The sequence below is a fragment of the Bufo gargarizans genome, chromosome 4 (genome assembly GCF_014858855.1).
Source record: "Bufo gargarizans isolate SCDJY-AF-19 chromosome 4, ASM1485885v1, whole genome shotgun sequence".
Taxonomy (NCBI): Eukaryota; Metazoa; Chordata; class Amphibia; order Anura; family Bufonidae; genus Bufo; species Bufo gargarizans.
In genome coordinates, this window is record NC_058083.1 from 78,059,562 (window position 1) to 78,079,360 (window position 19,799).

The 19,799-nt window shown below is 44.3% G+C and overlaps 1 protein-coding gene across 2 annotated transcripts in view; it reads left to right on the forward strand.

Annotated features, from left to right (window-relative positions):
- The window catches only part of EIPR1 (EARP complex and GARP complex interacting protein 1), a 198,261-nt gene that overhangs the window by 163,122 nt on the left and 15,340 nt on the right, over positions 1-19,799 (forward strand). For both annotated transcript variants that reach the window (XM_044292544.1, XM_044292545.1), the window contains exon 6: positions 10,545-10,681. In XM_044292544.1, coding sequence (XP_044148479.1) covers positions 10,545-10,681 — 137 coding nt within the window. The remainder of the gene's footprint in view (positions 1-10,544; positions 10,682-19,799) is intronic.

Sequence of the window (19,799 nt, forward strand, 5' to 3'; positions counted from 1 at the left end):
TTCGGAAAAAAAATAGCCCAGCAAAATAATTATTAAACAAAAATTGTAGCAAGTAGTGCAAGTAAACCAGTGCGCAATTTAAGAGAAGGAACGGTCTTACTGCTTTGTAGATTATCGTTAACAGGGGGTCTACCAATGCCGAGCCGGGTGTCTTGGCCTGAGCTACGCTTTACGCTCAGGTAACAGAGCACTCGCCCTGATAAGGACGACCCCTCTGAGCCGTCCCTCAAATCTGACTAGAGTTCCTTGCAGTACCCAGTAGAATGGTTTCCCGGCTCTGTGGAATGGAGAAATAGAAAACGCTGCAGGGAAGTTCTATGCCTTTCTGTGACTCTTCCAGTTTCTCTGATACAACCTGCTGATGCACATGGCCGTAGCAGGCCCGTGCCTGTATTGTGGCCTGCAAACAGCAGGTCCGCAATATACTGGCATCGGCCTTGTGCGCACTGTTTCACAGATGCGGACCCATTTACTTGAATGCGGACGCATGGAGCAGAAGATCACAAAGCACTACGGAGTGCTTCCGTGGCATTTCGGTCCGTGCCTGGCAACCACAAAACATTAGAACATTCAAGTTGAACGGGTCTGCATCCGTCAGTGCCGGCCTCAAAAACTGTGCCTGTGCATTGGGGGCTGCAATTTACGGTCCCCAATGTACGGCACATGTTCATGTGCACGAGCCCTAAAAGTGAGAGAAAAATGGTAGTGCGTGTTATAGTCTGAATGCTAATAACCGCTTCCCTTATACATGCAAGAGGCATGGGGAGTGGTGAAGGAAGCGCTACTCTGGCTCTTCTCACCCTCCATGGTCTTCTTCCGGGCCCCACTCTGCACTGTTTCCTGACTGTGTAATAACGTCAAGAAGTAGTGCATGTAAGTGCGTGTTATGACCTGAAGCTATGCTATGTCAGGTCGCAGTGCAGCGCGGACTGGAACAAGAATAGGGAGAAGGGAGCCCTGGATCTGCAGAGTGGTAGCACTGTCCGCAGTAAGCAAGGTAAGTTGGCTTATTTATTTTAATGTCTGATTGGAGGTCTGATCTGAGGCTGATGAAGGTTGGGGGGTCTGATCTGAGGCTGATGAAGATTGGGGGGGTCTGATCTGAGGCTGATGAAGATTTGGGGGGGTCTGATCTGAGGCTGATGAAGGTTGGGCGGGTCTGATCTGAGGCTGATGAAGGTTGGGGGGGGTCGGATCTGAGGCTGATGAAGGTTGGGGGGGGGGTCGGATCTGAGGCTGATGGAGCTTGGTGGTCTGATCTGACGTCTGTTAGGGCTTGGGGGTCTGATGAGGGTCCAATCTGAGGTCTGATTGGGCACGAATCCATCCGTCTCCAATAACAGAGAGAGACATCGCAAGGCCTACATTATTGTGCACATTACTCCTCATTCTAGAGTCTCTCCGTAATGAGGGAGAAGAACCCTTAGACAACTCATTTATAGACACCAGCTCTATCATACGACAGCTGATGGGACAACCACATGATCACCAGGACATTTTGCTGGCAGTGGCACTGTTGCTGCCTCTGGTGTATACACAATGCCCATTCAGTGATATTTATACACAGATCAAGAAGTAAAAAGTAGAAATGTTGGTCCGTGCAGCCACAGGATAATAAAACATGATGCGCGGTCATTAATAGGTCAAGTTCTGGCTGGAATTTGTTCAGCAACATTAATTTGTGCTTTGCACCCATCTACACACGTGTTGGGGAGAGGCGGCCTGTGATGTGAAGCAGATCATTGAAGCTTGGCAGTCCTGAGAAAATACAATCATTTTCTTACATATGTAAATCGAGGAAGGATTTTTCCCATGAATCTGAAATAATTTTTGGTGAGAATTCCTCATTAATTTTTCAAACCGACAAAAAATACTTTCATAGCAGAAGTGGAAACAGATTGAAATAAAATTAGCATTTTATAGCAGTCTGTCTGTGAGATGAGTGAAATGCATTTCCCCAGAGATGCTGGAGCAGTCAGCTGGTCTGCCGTGTGACAGTCACCACACTGTCTAAATACAATTGTACTACCAGCGCCGCAAGTCGCCGTATCAATCAAAACCTGAAGGCTTCTGCATGTTAATTGGATTTTAGATAATGTTTGTAAAATGTGGCATGGAGTATGAGGTCAAGAACCAGTAGGGCACTGGTAATGCTCTGCATTGTTTGATGTTACCTTAGGCTTTCCTCAACCTTTTATTTAAAGGGGTTGTGTCACTTCAGCAAATAGCATTTATTATGTAGACAAAGTTAAGCCACTTACTAATGTATTGTTATTATCCATATTGCTTACTTTGCTGGCTGGATTCATTTTTCCATCACATTATACATGTCTCATTTAGATGGTTACGTCCACCCTACAATCCATCAGTGGTGGTCGTACTTGCACACTATAGTACCAGCCAATGTGAACTCCCACTATAGTGTACAAGCACTGCCACTGCTGATGGGTTGCAGGGTGGTCGTAACCCTGGAAGCAAGCAGTGTAAAATGTAATGGTAAAATGAATGCAGCCAGCAAAGGAGGCAATATGGACAATCACAATACATTAGTAAGTGCCTTGTATTCACTTTCTCTACATGATAAATGCCATTTGCTGACGTTGTGAAGAAACCTCTTTAAGCCACTTGTGTTGTCTTGGCTGTGTGCTTAGGGTCATTGTTGGAAGGCGAATGTTCTTCCCATTCTGAGGTCCAGTGTACTCTGGATCCGGTTTTCATTAAGAATATCTCTGTACGTTGCTCCATTCAGCTTTCCCTCAATTCTGACCCAGCCACTGAAAAACACCCCACAGCATGATGCTGCCACCACCATGCTTCACTGTAGATATGGTACTGGTCAGATGATGAGCAGTGCCTGGTTTCCTCCAGGCATGATGCTTAGAATTGAGGCCAAAATGTTCAATCTTGGTTTCATCAGACCAGAGAATACTGTTTCTCATACTCTGAGAGTCCTTTAGATGTTTTTGTGCAAACTCCAGGTGAGCTTTTACGGTCACTTCTACTGAAGAGAGACTTCTTTCTAGCCACTCTTCCATAAAGCCCAGACTGGTGGAGTGCTGCAGCGATGGTTGACCTTGTAAGGCTTTACATCGCTTTTTGAAGTGTCCATCAGAACAAAAAACGAAAAACAATAAAGCCCCCCCCCCCCATGCACATTTCTCCAGTCCAAACAGAACCAGGGCGACCCCATGGCACATTTCTCCAGCAGTGCCAGCACATGCACAGACATCTCTCTCATGACTCCCCCGCGAGCTCGCGCATCGCGAGATTACGGCAATCTATAGTTGATGAAAGAAGGAGATTCGGAGGACATGGGCAGTGCTGGGCTCCTTCACAGGCGGGCGTGGCTGGGCTCCAGGAAGGTTAGTACAGCCCCTTGGACACATACAAGACTCATTTACATATCTATAAAATCCTTTTTTAAAGAAATTAAAACCAGACAGCCCTACAGGACAGATATATTGCGGACATGCTAGCGGCGATCTATCCGTGCATGTCCGTATCTCTATAGCCCCAAACCTGATGACAGAATCCCTTTAAAGGGGTTGTTTGAGATATCCGTATTGATGGGCTATCCTTAGGACACACTGTATATACTGTATAGTAGCGGCTGTTCGGTATATTACAGCATTGTTCTATTCTCTTGAGAGGGACAACGCTTCAATACACAGTTGTTCCTATAGGTGTACTGGCAGAAGTATCATTTAAAATGTTATATTGCCTAGACAACCCCTTAAGGCCTCATGCACACGACCGTGGGGTGTCTTGCTGTTCGCAAATTGCGGATCCGCAAGACACGGATGGCGTCCATGTGTGTTCCGCAATTTGCGGAACGGCACGGACAGCCATTAATATAACTGCCTATTCTTGTCCGCAAAACGCGGACAAGAATAGGACAGGTTATATTTTTTTTTGTGGACCACGGAACGGAGCAACCGATGCGGAAAGCACACACCATTGAAGCGAATGGATCCGCATCCGAGCCGCCAAAACTGCGGCTCGAATGTGGACCAAAACAACGGCCGTGTGCATGAGGACTCAAGTTCAGCCAATTGAAACTAGTGGTTCTTTTTAAGGTACAGTTAATTGCTGTGGCTGTGACTATTCATTCTAGAGAGAGATTGTGTTCCTCTGTTCTCAGCAGTTGTAACTTAGACTACATTCACACTCGCGTTTGGTTCAGATCCGTCATTGATCTGCACAGACGGATCTGTTCAGATAATACAAATGTCTGCATTCGTTCAGAATGGATCTGTTTCTATTATCTTTAACATAGCCAAGACGGATCCATCTTTAACACCATTGAAAGTCAATGGAGGACGGATCCGTTTTCTATTGTGCCAGATTGTGTCAGTGAAAACAGATCCGTCCCCATTGACTTACATTGTGTGTCAGAACGGCTCAGTTTCGTCAGACGGACACCAAAACACTGCATTTTTTCCCTCTCAGGGACGGCTGGCAGGCCCGTCTCATTCATAACTTTCTATGCCTGTTTTACATGTAGAAAATGGTCTAAATCTACGCCAGCAAGGGAGCTGCGACTCCCGACGCCCTGGTCACATTTGACCACGACATCTAAAGGATTAAAACTCTGCAATCTGTGTTACCGCCAGTCACAGACATGAGCCCCGGGTGCCTGCTGTTTCAAACAGCAGGCATCCGGCGACTATAGTAAGGTGGACGGGAATGGGTTAATATTGTATGTACATATTTTTGCACATAAGAAACCAGGGGACACCATTATAATGAAGCAAAAACAAGCTTGCAATAAATGTGTTTGAAAAGCTAACACCACAGAGAGTTTACAAAAAACATTCTCGCCTCTTGCCTCCCGATCTCCATAAACAGTGTAAAGCCAGAAATTTTAACTGCTGGTTCATGAATCTGCCTCTCTGCAGGGGTGATAACATCTAGAAACCTGCCATCAGGCCCCACAGGGTAGTGTCTATGTATAAAACGATATGTTCCAAAGTTCTTGAGGCAAAATTCAGCTCCCTACAATTTTCCACCAGTACTGCCCTTGTGTTGTGTTTAGAACTATGACGTAGTAGGCCGTTATGCCATAAACATATTATAAGGGTATATTTACACCTATCTGGTACCACCCAGCTTGTGATGGACCATGCAATAGATTTCTCTGGACTAGAAAGCTGATAGGTGTAAAGAAGTTCACACTTGTTAGTTACCCCAGTATGAGCTGTAAGAAGAAGTCCTCTGAGCCTCGCAGAGGCCATAATAGGTTTATTCCTTATGTCAGCATGCTCCACTGCTCATTGGGAAATGTGGATATTTCCTTTATATTGTAGAAAAAAATGCGCCAGGGGCCAGGGGATTAGTGCATCTAGAAATGTGCTGCTGGCTTGCTTCTCCTCCTAAGGTTACGTTTCCACTGGTGCCATCAAGCACAAAGATATTGTGAACAAGTCATTCTTGTCTGTGTATGTGCCATGAGGTCTATGCTCCCGCCACACTTGATGGTTATTACTCTAGTAAGACCCTTAAACTCTCCATAGAACCTCTTTTGGGGGTCTGTGTATGTGCCATGAGGTCTATGCTCCCACCACACTTGATGGGTTTTACTCTAGTAAGACCCTTAAACTCTCCATAGAACCTCTTTTGGGGGTTTGTGTATGTGCTATGATGTCTATGCCCCAACTACACATAATGGTTACCACTCTAGTGAGACCCTTGGACTCTCCATGTTTTCATAGAACCTCTTTTGGTCCCCAGAACAAAGCAGCTTCTAGACCTCATTATTTTACAGTAGTGAAGGAAAATTGCCGAAGCTACTCAATTACACTTGGCAAGAATTACATATTGCTTTATAAGCCCCTAAACCTCTTTTTCTCAAGAAGGCTTGCCTAGTACGTGGTCAGGGACTTATGAGAAGACAGCAGCATCAAGAGTCATCATTTTTCTGTGGTGATGTCAAAATGATTGGCACGTGGTAGAGAAAGACGCCTTCAACTAGCAGAATGTAGATTCTACACCAGGTTTCTTTGAGGTAAAAATCAAAGACACCACACAGATTTTTATTTATGAAGAATTTTGGAAACCTTGCATCATTTTCTTCTCACTTCACACTTACTTGCTACTTTGTGTTGATCTATCACATACAATCCCCATAAAATACATTTAAAGCTACTTTCACACCAGTATTTTTTCTGGATCTATCATGGATCAGCAAAAACCCTTTCTGATCATACGGATCCGGTTGTATTATCTTTAAAATAGCCAAGACAGATCCGTCATGAACTCCATTGAAAGTCAATGGAGGACAGATCAGTTTTCTATTGTGTCAGAGTAAACGGATCCATCCCCATTGACTTACATTATGATTTAGGACGGATCTGTCTTGTTCCCCACCACATTGCGGACAGAAAAACGCTGCTTGCAGAGTTATTCTGTCAGTGATGGGGACGCAACCAAACGGAACAGAATGCATTCTGGTACATTCTGTTTCGGTCAATTCAGCTTTGTCCCCATTGACAATGAATGGGGACAAAACAGAAGCGTTTTCCCCCACTATTGAGATCCTATGACGGATCTCAATACCGGAAAGGGAAAGTACAAGTATGAAAGTAGCCTAAGTGTGTGGGTGTAATGTGAAAAAATGTGGAAAAGTTCAAGGCATATGAATACTTTTTCAAGGCACTGTATAAAACTGTTTTGTTGTGTTTTGTTTGTTTTGCTCCTAGAAAAGTGCTGAACAATGTAAATAAATAGCGGCGATGTGAACAGCGCCTAAGGTGTACTCGCCTTATTGATCTCTTGCCACTCCCATTCAGATACTCTTCTGGCCCCTGCGGGTATCTACTTCCTGTTCCCTCCCAAGATACAGGACATGATTGGCTGATTTGTGATGTGCAGTGCGTTGAGAGGAACCAGGATGTAGAGACCGGGAGCTTTGGGAGTCATTGAAACCGGTGATGATAATGTATTTTTATGTTGTTACAATGTTCTGTCTTTTTTTTTAAACTGAATTTTAATTAGAAAGACAATGGCCCCCTAACCTACAGCCCCATAATAGTACAGTATGTGGCTGCAGGTAGGTAGTTAAAGGAGTTGTCCGAGTGTTTAAACCTGATGACCTGTCCGCAGGATATGTCATCAGTATGTGATGGGTGGGGGTCCAATGCTCAGCACCCCCACTGTTTGAAGAGGCTGCGGCACTCCAGTGAGTGCTTGATATTGCATTTCAGTCCCATTCCCTTGAATGAGACTGAGCTGTACCTAGGCCATGTAACTGATGATGGCCTAGTGAGCGGGAGTGCTAGGTGTCAGCCCCCACAGATCAGATACGGATGCCCTATCCTCAGGATAGGTCATCAGTGTTAAAAACTCTGACAACTCCTTTAAAGGGGTTCTCCCATGATTGATGTAAAAATGAAAATCAGACCTCATATAGGACATGACAATCTCTTTCTAAGAAAGCTAGAACCAGCCCTGTACCTCACATGGGTCCAGAGATCTCCCATTCTCTGCTAGTTTCTCTTCAGGCTGTTGGCTCAGGGGGCATGGCCTTTCTCCTGGGGTGTGAACTTTCTGCCACAGCTCTCTCCCTGGAGCTCATGTGCACAAATGTATTTTTTTTCCATGTCCATTCTGTTTTTGTTTTTTTTGGGCCCGTATGCGGAACCATTCACATCAATGGGTCAGCAAAAAAAGGAAATGACTCAGTGAGCATTTAATATCTGCTCCGCAAAAAAAAGAACATGTCCGATTATTGTCCCCATTACGAACAAGGATAGGGCTGTTCTATTAGGGGCCAGACGTTCTGTTCTGCAAAATGCAGAATGCACACAGCCGGTTGTGTGCATGAGCCCTAACTTTCACAGCTTCTAACAGTAGATATTAATGGTGGCAGTTGAAGGATGGAACTGAGCATGTGCGGCCTCCTCAGCAGGTGGACGTGCACATAAAAAAAACAAGGGGCACCATTATAATGAAGTAAAGAGAATAGCTGGAACATTTTTGTAACAGAAAGCAAAACAGCAAAAAGTGATTAGTTTTTCATGTTGGGTTATATTATAATAACATTTAATAGTGGCGCATCCCCTTTAAGTTTCAACAACTTACTATTATGTCGCTTTTAAAGTGGCTCTCCTCCTATTTTCTGTTGATGACCTATCCTCAGGATATACAATAACAGTATTAATACATAAAAATATAACGAAAAAAAGAAATATTTAAAAAAACTTACCTTTTCTAATATTTAAAAATTAATTTAAAAGCTTGTAAAACTATCATGTGTCTCAAAATGCTATAACGCAAAAAATAAAGAAGAAACCCCTTATTCATCTTTTAAATGTCCCGCTGCTCTCACTCTGCTGCTCCGATCCCTGCTCGGCCTGCAGCGGTCTTGTGCCGTTCATCATTCACATGACTGCCAGAGTAAGTCACAGGCCTCAGCAGTCATACTGTATGGCATTCAGGTACACACGACCGCTGAGGCCATTGGATGGCTGCAGCAGTCACATGAACCATGAATGGGGGGGGCCGGATTCGTGGTGGTGCTGGAGCAGGACATATTTTACACAGCTACATGCTCTCTTGACAAATTTTAAAAACTCCCTTTTAATGATGGGAGTCTTTGTACTGATCTGTTGTTATTATGTGGACTGTATGAGTAATGAGGATCCAGCTCATCCACTCATTTGGAACCAATTACATAGACCAGGCATGTCCAAACTGCGGCCCTCCAGCTGTTGCAAAACTACAACTCCCAGCATGCCTGGGTAGCTTACAGCTGGAGGGCCGCAGTTTGGACATGCCCGACATAGACATTTCTTAAGGCTTCCTTAACACATGTAGTCCCCAGGTCTTACAGCAAGCATTGCTCTCCTTGATTCTCCCAGAGGAAAAACGAAATCCCAATGATCTTGACGCCTCAGTAATAATTCACAGTACCTCCAAGCCGGCCTCCTGTAAGGCACATGTGCTTATTGGTGCCAGGTTCATAGCATCGTCAGTGTCTTTTTTGTGTTACCTATACCGTGAAAAACACTAAACACAAAGTAAACAAAAAAATTTAATTAAAAAAATTGGGACAATTTAGAAAATAACTGAATTTTTGTCGGACAAGCAGCTGTCAAAAGTGACAAGCCGGCATCGTGGTCTTCTGTGCAGACAGGGAGGGCTCCTATATGAAAGTGTCTAACCCAGCTCCTCCTGGACACATTTACAGCCCAGACGTCTAGTAATGAAGAGGGTGGGCAGTGTCAGAGCAAGCTGCATTTAATTAAGGCACAATGAATGCACTGGAAGCGAAATCCATTTAAACTAATGTCACATTATGTCAATTTACTTGATGAGGCATGGCAATCCTTCTTCGTAATGGCAGGTTGCAATGCTGCTTTGTATTATTAATGATAGACTGCAAATCATGAGTGTTTCGTATGGGGAGGGAAAAGAAGATTCTGGCTGGCGCCGCACACCGAGGGAGAACGTGTAGACACGCGTGCCTGGGTTTGAAGGAAAGCATATTTGTGCCTCGTAGATTGCTCAAGAACAGTTCATCCTTGTGAAAACATTACCCGAGTAACTCTGCCAAGATCACTGGATGCATGGGCTATCTGCTGGATGAGATTGGTGTTCATAAATCACTCTGACTGCCTCTTTTCTGTGCTCTCCGTTAGGTTTTAATTACTTTTTGCCCCAAATTTGACTTGTTTTCTACCTGTTTATACTACAGCACAAACCAGTCAATGGAAAATTCTAATTTTATGGTTTCTGAACGCTTATTAGCAACTTTAAAATTTTTGATAACTTAAAGGGGTTGTCTCATTTCAGCAAATGACATTTATCATGTAGACAAAGTTAATGTCTTGGGATTGTCCATATTGCCTCCTTTTGCTGGTTTGATTCATTTTTCAATCACATTATACACTGCTCGTTTCCAGGGGTTACGACCACCGCAAAGATATGAGGTGGTCAGGACGGGAGCTGCTGTGCACGCGTTCCTATGTGTGCTCCCGGGCCCTGGCCACCAGAGAGACACTATAGTGTTTAAGCACGGACACCGCGGCTGGTGGTCGTAACCATGGAAACGAGCAGTGCATAATGTGATTGAAAAATGAATCAAGCCAGCAAAGGAGGCAATTCGGACAATCACAATAGTACTTTATCTACATGATAAATGCCACTTGCTGAAGTGAGACATCCCCTTTAAGGGATCAATTTTTTTGCTCTTGTCTAAAATAAAATACAAAAATTAAGCCAAATCTTGATTGGTTTTGTGTCTACAACTCCTATGTAAACATTCGTGTCTCCAGTATTATAGACTTTGTACGCACCCTGGTCAAATATTCCCTATATTCAGTAGGTTAGCAATAAGTAGTAGAGAGAAGAGAATATGACTGGAGGTTCAGACTACACAAGGTTTGTTTGTAGTCTGTAACCATGGAGACAGAATCAGTAGACACAATATTTAGACATTGTAATCAAAGCCTTTGGCAAAGTTCCTTCATAATGTTTATTTGCTGAAACCTTTTGACAGAGTCTTGAGCCTGACTTGGTACATGGTCTTGTTTTTCCTTTTACAGCTCTCAAGTTCTGCTACATTGGAAGGTAAAGGGCAGCTGAAATTTACCTCTGGGCGATGGAGCCCTCACCACAATTGTACCCAGGTCGCCACAGCCAATGACACCGCCATCCGTGGCTGGGACGTAAGAAGTATGAGGTAATAAGTTGGTTGGTTGCTCATAAGAAGTAGTCGGGACATGAACTTGACAGTCAAGGAGCTGAAGGACAATTGCTATCATCCCCTTGCACTTTTATTAGATTTTTGTAATTCTTTTGTACCGCTAAGCTTTAACATTTCATTTAGCAATGAATGGAATAAAATGCACAACGAGGGTGCTTGCTGCATAAAAATGGAGCCTGTATCTCCGCTGATGATCTGGCAATTATCAACATTAAGGTTTGTTCCTGATAATTGCCTGGAATGTTGGCCTCTGTAAAAGGACCTTTAGAGAAAACCGTACACATAAACCTATAAAGGAAGGGAACTACAAGGAGAAAGGTGAAAAAAGAGAGAACCCCAAGCAAAAATTTTGTCTAGCAGAGAAGGGTCTTTCAACATCATTTAGAATAGTGAATAATTAAGACTAGAACATAAACAATACAAGGGCTCATGCACATGAACGTATCTTTGGTCCGCATCCGATCTGCATTTTTTGAGCATTTTGGCCGTGCTTGCACACTGCGCTTTCTTTTCATTTATATGAGACCTCTGAAAATAGCCTCAGCTATTTTGTTAATTCCCACAGAAGTTAATTGAGAGCATGCTGTGGATGCGCAGGACTCTCTTGCTCCGATCTAGAGGGGTCCCAGAGGGGGGACCTGAACCTCTCTGACATTGGTGCCATATCCTAGCGATATGCCACCAATATGTGAGGTGACACAACCCTTTTAATTAATACATGATCTCAATTGCATAATTGAACGTATCGAAACGCGTCACCTGTTTTTTCTTTTCACACTTGATTTTGTAGTATTAATTCTGGCAGTGCTCTGGCCTTAATTCACTATTTTAAGTACGTTTAAGAGCGGTGGTGTCCATACCATTTTCTGTGCGGTGAGCTGCAGCCAAGACTTGGTTTCCTGCGGCCTGGCACAGCAGTGGTACTCATGGTAAGAGACAACTCTGTGTTCTTATCCTTTGACGATATTGGGGTGAATGCGCTATGTGGTGTAGTAGCTCTTTTTTATCTTTTAGTATACCCAACATCAAAGGTTATTATGTCAGGTAAGATTAAATTCCAAAAGAGGTCTAAAAGCACAACGTTCTTAAAAAATTTAGAAGAGTCTCCAGAGTCTCACACGAATTCCGTAGTATTTTATATGTGAGTAGCACATAAGGCCGTGTTCACACTCGCGTTCAGAGCCTCCCTTGGGGTTTCTGTAACTTTGTAACAATTCACGTTACTAAAAATAAACACAAAAGAACAAGCAATGAGGCTGATATTTTTTGTTTATCACAATTGCCAAAAAATGCTACCATGTGTTTCGTGCTCTTTTTGTAAACATTTTTAGGATTCTCTCATAGCTTTTGTCTCGCTGTACCTGCCAGATGCTCTCATTTCTGTATGTGTGTAGGCCATCATAAGACACCATTCTTAGAGTATCTAATAAGGAAGATTTTATATACAGTATATATATATTTTTTTATTATTTCTCCAGTCCTGGTTGTGATTTTGATAAGAGCCGGAGTGGTGTTATACACATGCGTTGCTATAGCAACAGAGGTCTGTGCAAGCTTTTTTAAGATACCGATTATCCCCTTTGCACACAGTAATTTATCACTAAACTGAGGAGACAGATCTTTGCTATAGCGGCTGTTGCCTTAACAGTGGGGGGGGGGGGGGGATTTTTATATTCCTGTGTCCTGCTTTCACCTGAAATCCTGAATCACTGATATATTTGTTCTGGTACATATCCGCCTACAATGTATTTGCTTCTTTGTGTCCTGTCCTTGGCTTTAGGTTGTATAGATGCTGCAAACCAGTCAAGAAATAAGTATATAGTGCATATCATATACATTGGGTTCTGTATTTCATTCAAGTGCAGAAACATTTTTTTATAATGGCATTTTACTAATTTTGGGTGAAATTTTTTTTTTCACTTGGTCTTCTTAAAAATCATCTTCTTTTACAGCTTTCAGTATGTTTGCAGATTAACAGGCTCTCTTCTTCACACCAGATCCATCTGAGAACTCCTCTGTTGGCTCGATATGTAGCTCTTATTTCTGAACTCCTGACATCTCATAGACATTCATTTAAGCTAAGTTTTTTAACAATCTGATATGAATTGAGTTATAATGAGTGTTTATGACCGGTTAGGAAAGTACAGATAAGGGCTATAGTAACATAGTTTGTAAGGCTGAAAAAAGACATCTGTCCATCCAGGGCCGGCCTTAGGTGTTCAGGCGCCCTGTGCGAGCTAACCTTGTGGCGCCCCCCCCCCCCCCCCCAAAAAAAAAAACTGCTTGTTGCTGGCATCATGGCATAGGCTGGCTGACTATCCAACCAAGTAGTTACCAGCCCTCACACCCCAAAGGCCGGTGTAATGTTATACTTCCCTAGTTCGTGAGATTTCCCTACCCTCGTCACTTCCGGTCGCACCGGACATGACGTGAGGAGGTGTGCAGCGCCGCGCAGGCGCACAACGACAGGTTAGGGAAATTTCACAGCAGAATGCGCATGCGCCAGGAGCCTCGCCGGCGGTTAGGGTAGGGAAAAACTATGGGCCAATGCGCAGGCGCAGTGATCGGATGGATGTTTTCAGCTGAACACCGGCCGACACTGCGCATGCACTGGGAGCCTCACCAGCGGTTAGGGAAGGGAAAAATTTACGTACGGGCCAGTGCTTTTTCCCTACCCTAACCGCTGGTGAGGCTCCCAGCGCATGCGCAGTGTCGGCCGGTGTCCAGCTGAGAAAATTAGTTTCCAATGTAGTATTAATAACTAAACAATTAAATAATAAACATATTGCATTGTCTACTTACCACCAGGACAATAAGATGATCTGGACTCTGGCTGCAGTCTGGCTCTGGGGACTCTATTGTCACTCTCTCCCCCCCCCTTCCCTCGTCACTCTCATTATTCCCCCCCCCCCTCGTCACTCTCATTATCCCCCCCCCCATCACTCATTATTTCCCCCCCCATCACTCATTATTTCCCCCCCCATCACTCTCATTATTCCCCCCCCCCATCACTCTCATTATTCTCCCCCCCATCACTCTCATTATTCTCCCCCCCATCACTCGCATTATTCTCCCCCCCCATCACTCTCATTATTCTCCCCCCCCATCACTCTCATTATTCTCCCCCCCCGTCACTCTCATTATTCTCCCCCCCATCACTCTCATTATTCTCCCCCCATCACTCTCATTATTCTCCCCCCCATCACTCTCATTATTCTCCCCCCCATCACTCTCATTATTCTCCCCCCCATCACTCTCATTATTCTCCCCCCCCATCACTCTCATTATTCCCCCCCCATCACTCTCATTATTCCCCCCCCATCACTCTCATTATTCCCCCCCATCACTCTCATTATTCCCCCCCCATCACTCATTATTTCCTCCCCCCCATCACTCATTATTTCCTCCCCCCTCCCCCTTTTCACTCTCAGACTCATTCTACTCCCACCTCCACCTCTAGTGTAGCGTGGCCGAGCTCTGTTCGATCCGCGGTACAGGAGCATTTGTTTCCTGTACCCGGCCGGACTGACAGGAAGTGCACACTAAGTGAGCACTTCCTGTCAGTCCGGCCGGGTACAGGAAACAAAAGCTCCTGTACCGCGGATCGAACAGAGCTCGGCCACGCTACATTAACAGCAAGCGCAGGCAGGATTCTTTAGAGCGGCAAGTGCTCAGCCTCAGCCACTCAGGCAGCGCAGAATGAGGGGCGCCGCCAGCCGCCCAAACTTATATAAGCAAGTTTTGTTTTTTTTTTAAACCGCAACGGGCGCCGGGCGCCCCCTGCTGAATACAGGGGAGGGGGAGATGGAGGGGGCGGGGGGCCCGCCCCGTGGGAAAACATAAGTGCCGCCTCGCCTGCCCATATTACATTGCGAGCTGTCGGCCGCCCGGCGCCCCTGTTGCTATGGCGCCCTGTGCGGCCGCACAGCCCGCACACCCCAAAGGCCGGCCCTGTGTCCATCCAGTTCGGCCTGTTTTTCTGCAAGTTGATCCAGAGGAAGGGGGGGGAAAAAACTGTGAGGTAGAAGCCATTTTCCTTATTTTAGAGGAAAAAATTCCTTCCCGACTCCAATCAGGCAATCAGAATAACTCCCTGGATCAACGACCCCTCTCTAGTAGCTATAGCCTGTAATATTATTACACTCCAGAAATGCATCCAGGTAGGGGTGGGCGATATACGATATTATCAACATAAATTCGGGCAATGATATAGATTTTAGCTATATCGCCATATCGTGATAGATGACCACGGAGCGGTAGAGAATTGAAGAAGCTTCTCACTCACCACTCCGTGGCCTCCTGTCTCTGCACCGCGCTGCACTGGCCAGGGCCTTGCGTGCACACATCGTCAGCGTGCTGGCTGACGCTGTGTGTGATGTCAGGTCCCTCCCAGTGCATGCTGGGAAGAAGACACGGTCCGTCTCCTGCAGACTCCATCAGCCAGCCGCGCACCCTGCACGGAAGGTAAGTATATTAGCAGGGGCCCGAATCTACCAGGGGGTGGATGACAATGGCATGGGGCTGATGGCGCTGGCTGGGGGACATGGATGACGGCAAATAGCAATGGCATGGGGCTGATGGCACTGGCTGAGGGACATGGATGATGATGGCGATGTAATTTGTATACATACAGAAGAAAATATTTACGTATATCACAATATAGATTTTTGGCCATATCACCCAGCCCTACATCCAGGCCCTTCTTGAGCTCTTTTTGTGAACTCACCATCACCACCTCCTCAGGCAGAGAGTTCCATAGTCTCACTGCTCTTACCGTAAAGAAACCTTCTTTCCTCCAGATGCAGAGGATGTCCCCTCGTCACAGTTACAGTCCTGGGGATAAATAGATGATGGGATAGATCTCTGTACTGGCCCCTGATCTATTTATACATAGTAATCAGATCTCCCCTCAGTCGTCTTTTTTGAATAAAGTGATAATCTTTCAGGGTACTGTAGTTGACCCATTCCAGTTATTATTTTAGTTGCCCTTCTCTGGACCCTCTCCAACACTGCTATGTCTCCCTTGTTTACAGGAGCCCAGAACTGTACACAGTACTCCATGTGTGGTCTGACTAACGATTTGTAAAGTGGTAGGACTATGTTCTCATCACGGGGATCTATGCCCCTTTTGATGCAACCCATTATCTTATTGGCCTTGGCAGCAGCTGCCTGACACTGGTTTTTGCAGCTTAGTTTGCTGTTCACTAAAATTCCTAGATCCTTTTCCATGTCAGTGTTACCGAGTGTTTTACTATTTAGTATGTGCGGGTGACTTGCATTATTCCTTCCCATGTGCATAACTTTACATTTGTCAGTGTTAAACCCCATCTGCCACTTATCTGCCCAAGCCTGCAATCTATCCAGATCCCTCTGTAGTAGTATACTGTCCTCATCAGTGTTAATTACTTTACACAGTTTAGTGTCAACTGCAAAAAATGATACTTTACTATGCAAGCCTTCTACAAGATCATTAATAAATATATTGAAGAGAATAGGGCCCAATACTGACCCCTGAGGTACACCACTAGTGACAGTGACCCAATCTGAGTGTGTACCGTTAATAACCACCCCCTGTTTTCTATCACTGAGCCAGTTACTTACCCACATACAGACATTTTCTCCCAGTCCGAGCATTCTCATTTTATATACTAACCTTTTATGTGGTACAGTGTCAAATGCTTTGGAGAAGTCAAATATGTGATGTAGATCCTGCCGAGCAGTTCCCTGACTGGTTAGGTGTGAAGCAGAAAGCCTGCTAGTCTACAAATGCACTGAAACTGAAAGCTGTAGAAAATAATGAAAACTTTTAATAAAGAACAAGTGAAATGATTTTTTTTAAGCCCAAATTGAGTAAGATTCAACAATAAAAATTTCTCCCAATGGTGTCCACAGGTTTTAAATTCCACCCCCGGAGAGACACCGCCAGCATGCTAGACAGTACATTTACCGAGGTATTCGTATGACAGCGGGAAAGCCTTGTGCACAGGTCCAGTTAACTACAGTAAGACCTGTGACGGAGAATGATCGGGTAATGTATGGTTGCCTCAGCAGCTGTACCTCCCAGAGTATGATCTGCATTACTACAAAGCCCATGTCAGATTGGGGAAAATTGGGTAAATGTACTTTAAAGCCGAAACCCTCAACACAAACGGTAACCAGTAAGTGCTCCTAAGTCTTTATATGTAATAACTGTGTCTCACGGGACTGGTTTACATCTAAGGAGCTTGTAGGGAAAGATTTTCTAGTGATTTGGACTTCGCCTATTAAGTAGACATAACCTAGGGTCATGTTTGGCTCAAAAGGGTATTCTAGGATTTTGATATCAATGGTCTATCCACAGGATAGGCCACCCATATCAGATTGGCGGGGGTTCGATGCCCAACACCCTCACGGATCAGCTGGAATTGTGTAGAGGACATTGTTGGTAAATGCAGTGTTGCTTCCAGCCTTGTTGCACTTACCATAGCTCCATCCTCTACAGAATAGACAGAGTTGTGTAGCTCCAATGCCCACTGATCTGGTATAGATAGCCTATCCTGAGGTAGGTCATCAATATCAAGATCTTTAACTATCAATGCTTCTCTTACAACATTTTTCCTTCTCTCTTTTTTCAATACGTAAAGGGATTATGCTACGATTGATGTAAAAAATGAAAATAAAACATCATATAGTACATGGCAATCTGTTTCTAACAAAGCTAGAACCAGTCCGGTACCTCAAATGGATCCAGAGATCTCCCCATTCATTGCTCCAATTGCTATGGGGGTATGTCCTTTCTCAGGAGGGCATGCCCTTTCTGTTACAGCTCTCTCCCTGTAGCTGTCGCAACTTATAATACTAGATACAGGGCAGCCGTTAAATGATAGAACTGAGCATGTGCGTCCACCTGAGTGATGTCACTGAGGTGGACAGAGAAATATGGAAAAGAACAAACATGTGCATGGCTCATTTCTTTTCGGTGTTATGGAAGTGCTTGCCTGCTTCCATACCTTCCACCTCTCCAGTCACTCTCCACATGGATGCTGTTGGGAGTGGAGTCTCATTAGATGGGACAGGACACATATCTCTGTTGGCCACGCAGGTACCAGAGTAGGGGACCAGACGGTTTTAACACCTTACACATCTGCATTAGTAATAACCCTTTAATTGTATAATTATCATGTCCTGATATCATATTGAACCATAATTTACAGGTGACAAATGAATGTTAGCCCCTCGATCACTACCATAAGTTAGATATCTCCACTTCTGAGGACCCCCACGTATATTTACCGTACTTTACACAGGTTTAGTGCTCCTATAAGCCTTTCATAGTGAACGCCATGCGAGTTTGTTCCCTTTATTTCATTAGAAGCACAGGTTTGACCTTGTCTGGGAAATTCTGTCTGCGCTCACACTGAGCCGGGAATAGCCAGATTCTAAAATATCTTGCGCCTGTCTTATTTTCTGAGAAGAGACGGGGAAAACTATGCACTTAACCCCCTCCCGTCCACCCCAAGTATATAAACAGGTAAGTGAACCAGTCCCCGTGCAGTTAGCCAGGTAATCTATGTTCTCCTTGGGCTGGGCAAAAATGTTGCAAAAAAAAATTTGGTCATTTTTAAGAGAAAACAAAACGCAGCGTATATTTTGCAATGCGGTAATTGTTGAACGCACATCTTTACTGTATCACAAAAGCGCACTAAAAATGTATGCCTTTTTTTTTTTTTTTTTACTGCAAAATGACCGTTTTGGCCACAATGTGTGAACCTTATGGGCTGCGCACATGCCCATCTGCTGGATCGGGTTGTTACACGTCATCGCCACACGCGTGTGTTCTCTGTTCCTGAGTATAGAAGCCGTTGCTTCTTCATTCAAGTATCTTTTATAGAAACCCAATAACGTCAGCGAATCCCGCGTGGCGGTGGGGGCTGAAATGTTTCTGTACCTGGATGATCACCCATGTGCATAAATTGCACGTAAAGGGCAGAAATACACCTCATATTAATGTTCACGCCTGCAGTCGGCCCTTCTGTCAGGCTTCTGTTGAGGTTTCCATCACTTTTGGCATCATTCTTTATGCCATCAAATAGACATCACAATGGAACATGACAGTCCACGTTACAAGTCAATGGGGAGGATCAGGAGACAGTTCGATCCATCGATCAAGGCATCTGCACAGCTTTATGGGTTATGTTATAAAGAGAAGTCATAGCGCAAATGCGAACAAAAAAGAATGCTAAAATGTAATCTTTGTATTTGGTACTAAAGTGGCGGTATACATATACCCTGCTCTATGTCACCCACACTTCTTGTACATTGTTATATAGAAGACAACATAATCATTCATTTTTGGAGCCTAAGATGTATACATATGTGTATATACAGTGGTGCTTGGAAGTTTGTGGACTCTTCAGAATTTTCTAGATTTCTACATACATTGTCCGATTTTCACAAGAGTCCTAAAAGTAGACAAAGAAAAGCAAAATCAAACTTTCACCATTTATGTATTGAGAAAAAATATCCAATATCACATGTCTGTGAGAGGCAAAAGTATGTGAACCTTTGCTTTCAGTATCTGGTGTGACCTTCTTGTGCAACTAAGGCACACGAGCGTATTTTGTTTCCGTGTCTGTTCCGTTCTTTTTGTGGATAGGATGCGGACCCATTCATTTCAACGGGTGCTATCCGCATCTGTATATCCGTTCTGTAGCCCTGCAAAAAAATAAAAAATAATAGAACATGTCCTGTTCTTGTCCGTTTTATGCATTGTTACAATGGATCCGCAAAAAAAAAAAAAAAACGGATGGCATACGGATGTCATCTGTTTTTATTTGCGGATCCGCAATTTGCAAACCGCAAAGCATATACGGTAGTGTGCATGTAGCCTAAGGCTTACATTCACACAACCGTATGTGTTTTGCAGCCCGCAAATTGCGGATCCGCAAAAAAACTAATGACGTTCCGCAAAACGGACAAGAATAGGACATGTTTTATTTTTTTTGCGGGACTATGGAATGGACATATGGATGCGAATAGCACACGGTGTGCTGTCCGCATTTTTGTGGACCCATTGAAATGAATGGGTTTGCATCCTATCCGCAAAAAAAACAAA